Source organism: Mesitornis unicolor, unplaced genomic scaffold (genome assembly GCF_000695765.1).
Source record: "Mesitornis unicolor isolate BGI_N332 unplaced genomic scaffold, ASM69576v1 scaffold33638, whole genome shotgun sequence".
Classification (NCBI taxonomy): domain Eukaryota; kingdom Metazoa; phylum Chordata; class Aves; order Mesitornithiformes; family Mesitornithidae; genus Mesitornis; species Mesitornis unicolor.
Window position 1 is genome coordinate 26446 of NW_010203135.1, and position 3180 is coordinate 29625.

The 3180-nt window shown below is 42.0% G+C and overlaps 1 protein-coding gene across 1 annotated transcript in view; it reads right to left on the reverse strand.

Annotated features, from left to right (window-relative positions):
* The window catches only part of SNX4 (sorting nexin 4), a 32854-nt gene that overhangs the window by 3197 nt on the left and 26477 nt on the right, over positions 1 to 3180 (reverse strand). The window contains exons 9-10 of the mRNA XM_010190621.1: positions 1833 to 1922; positions 515 to 614 (exon numbers count right to left, since the gene is read on the reverse strand). Coding sequence (XP_010188923.1) covers positions 515 to 614; positions 1833 to 1922 — 190 coding nt within the window. The remainder of the gene's footprint in view (positions 1 to 514; positions 615 to 1832; positions 1923 to 3180) is intronic.

Consider the following 3180-nt stretch of genomic DNA (forward strand, 5'->3'; position numbering starts at 1 on the left):
GAAACTAAGCCTTGTGTTCTGTATGAGGAAGAAAAGCCATAAAGTAGCTCTGTATAGAACATCAACAGATGCAACAGCAGTATTAAAAATTCTAAACACTAAGTTACCACTTTCAGATAACATTTTAAGTAACATTACCTTCCATACGAAAGCGACTAACACCACATATCAGTAACAGCACAGTTTATATGCTGTACCTTTCACAAGGCAGAGGAAGCCTTTCAGAATTCCCAGTGCTTTGATCTTTAGGATAGAGCTGTTTGTGTTATTCTGCTCAGGTCGTATTTCCTGCAACCTTTTACTTGCTCAGAATTCAATAAACAGTTTGGTACAAACACCTTACATCACCAGAATTCAAGCTACTTTAAACCTCAGATGCCTACAGTTTATATGATACCACTCCTCCTAAGCAGCAGCCAGCATGTTAGTGCCATTTAAATGTCATTCTAAGTAACTTGGCTCAAACAAAAGTTAAAAAATAAGAGGCATCTTGGAGAAGAAAGTGAAAACTCACTCCTGTTGCCAGCTCCTCACACTGCTGTTTCTTAGATGTTAGGTCCTGTGCAGCCATTTCCAAGTCATATTGCATTAGTTCGTGTTTCCTGCAAACTGCCCTGAAAAGTAAGCAATGAAAGATCCGTCACATAATACTTTGGTTTGCTACGTTTCCCTCCATTTAAACTTCACAAATGGCATCATGTCTTTTTTTTGGCGGGCAGCACATTCAGTTATTTATCTAGCTCAAAGTCAGACTTATCACAGAATGCATAACTCTGCAAATGCTGTAGTCAAGCAAGCTTGGATCAAAGAAAGTTCTTAGTACAGCAGCATTCTGCTCTGCTGCTCCGCTTTTTACAGTCATTCCGAGACACTCTCAGCAACACAAGCCTTACCACCTACTTAAGGACACCACTGTATAATAGTTTTATTTAAAATACATTACAGAAAAATCACAACTATGACAAAAGATACCTGAAGACTGTCACAGCAGCAACGTATCAATCATTAAATTCTTCACATTTTTTAAACATTTAAACAAGAAACTGTGTTCCTAGAGTCACGGAGTACCTTTCATCTGGAAAAGATGAGAGTTTCCTCTGACCACCTGCAGTAAGTCCCAGTCCTGTGTGGGCTGACGATGCTACATCCGTACTCCAAGGCCAGATGCACGTTCATCTCCCAGGAGAAACTACTTGTGCTCTGGGCTCCCACACACCAGCCCTCACGCTTGCCAACCCAATTCCCTACAGCAACACCAAACCTCTCCAAGAGGTCGAGAGCACAATAGCTTTAGGTGCAATCTTACAGCATAAAGCAATTTGCTCTTGTATCCACACTTGTAAGGGAGCACTGCCCTATAAAGGCTAATGTAAAAAAATAAAAAAAGATTAAAAAAAATCAGTATTTAGCTGCACAGCAGATGAAAGTTACATAAGGGCACTTTGAAACTTGCTGGAATTTGTAATAGCTGTAGCAGCTCTGTTTGGCCTATCTCATTTGAAAGCTGAAGCTTTCAGCACGTTGGGACACTATTACACCAGAAGCCAAGGAAACCGCATAACCAGAGGAGTAAGCAGCGTTACCTTCCACAGTACACAGGTTTAAACATTTCTGTCATTTCATGATTGATCAGCTCAGTTCTAATTTTTATTGCCACCCATATGGCGATCAAATATGAGTAAGCAAAATAAGAGGTGAGAACACAGATTCTACAACACTGAAATTTTCACTGCTTGGAGAACAGAAAAGGATACCAAACGAAATCCAACATCAACATAATGTTACAGGAAAGGACTATAGCTTCCATTTCAGCTATACAATTCTGTACGTACCGCAGTGCTTCTGCATAGAAAAGATATTCTTTCAGCTGGTCTGCATAGTGTTCCTCTTCTTCCAGTATGTCATCAATAGAAGCTGCGTATCTGGTGAAAGACAGCCATGCTTAAATATAAAGTTCCTTAATTGAACCTTTAAGGACTACACAGAGTAACAAGGGAGGACACCTGTTTGACAGAAACAGCAGTCGCAAAGCAAGACAGAAAGGCACTTCTAAAAAAGGGGGTTTCCTTTGTTTTTAATTACATGCTGAGTCAGCTAAACACTCCTGCAGGCCTGTTCCTGGATAGACAAGGTCTATCATAAGTTTTCTGCTGAAGATGAGGCAGGTTTTATTACAGGAAAGGACAACAACTTATTCCTTTTCTATGGTGGATGTCAATACACAGCACCAAGGCAAAAGAGACATGGTGCAGGAGAAATCCTGCGAGCCTTAAAGCACTGGGGCACAGGAACACAAACATCACACCTTCTGAAAAGCAAAAAGGCAGTATTTTAATAAACAACGAAAGCAGCCTTTTTTCAGCCCAAGTAACACAGAACTCATAGCGGTGCTCTGAACACCGTGACATTAAGTCCTTCAACTTCTAGAAAGGGCATTCGTTTGTCCTGTGTGCAAGTCAGGCACATCAATTCAGAGCAACAAGGAGTTTAAACCTGCCTTTTAGGGAGAAATCTGAAGTACAAGGGCTTGGACCAACTCTGCAGATCTGCATTCAGTAAGAGTTTTGCCATTTAAGCTGATGTCTCCTAAAAATGATTTTAAAAGTACTTTCTTTTTCTAGTTTATATTGCTTATTGGACAGTATTTAGTAGGTTCCCACTAACCAAGATGACTGTGCTTGGACGCATTCGCAGGGACATGCTTACAGCTAAGAGGCAACTGCAGATCTCACGTGGCACAGTGACAGAAACAGGACACCACTTCAGCCAGCAATGCAGGCGTGTGCCACTGGAGAGAAGCAGAGTGAAAGGATGAGATCCCGGCAGATGCCCCCATCTATTCTGCCAGCTCAGCCTGGATTCTCAAGTACGCGGCAATCCCTGGCACAGCTGCAGGCTCTCTGAAGCATGCATACGTCCATGCTTGTGCAGTGACCAGAACAACATGACCCAAATGTTAATTACAGCACCTCTTGGCTTTAAAGCATTTGCAAAGTCCGAGTTCTCCCTTTCTTCCCGTGCCTCTCCAGTAACTTGCTCTACAGTAGAAGAGGCAAAGTCTCAAGCTCAAAGGGAACCGGTAGCATAACTTGGGAGAGAACAAGAAATCCCTCCTGCAAGCTCTGAAAGAAATAACAGTATCACTTCAAGCCCTGGGAATCTAAGGGAGACAACTCCTGC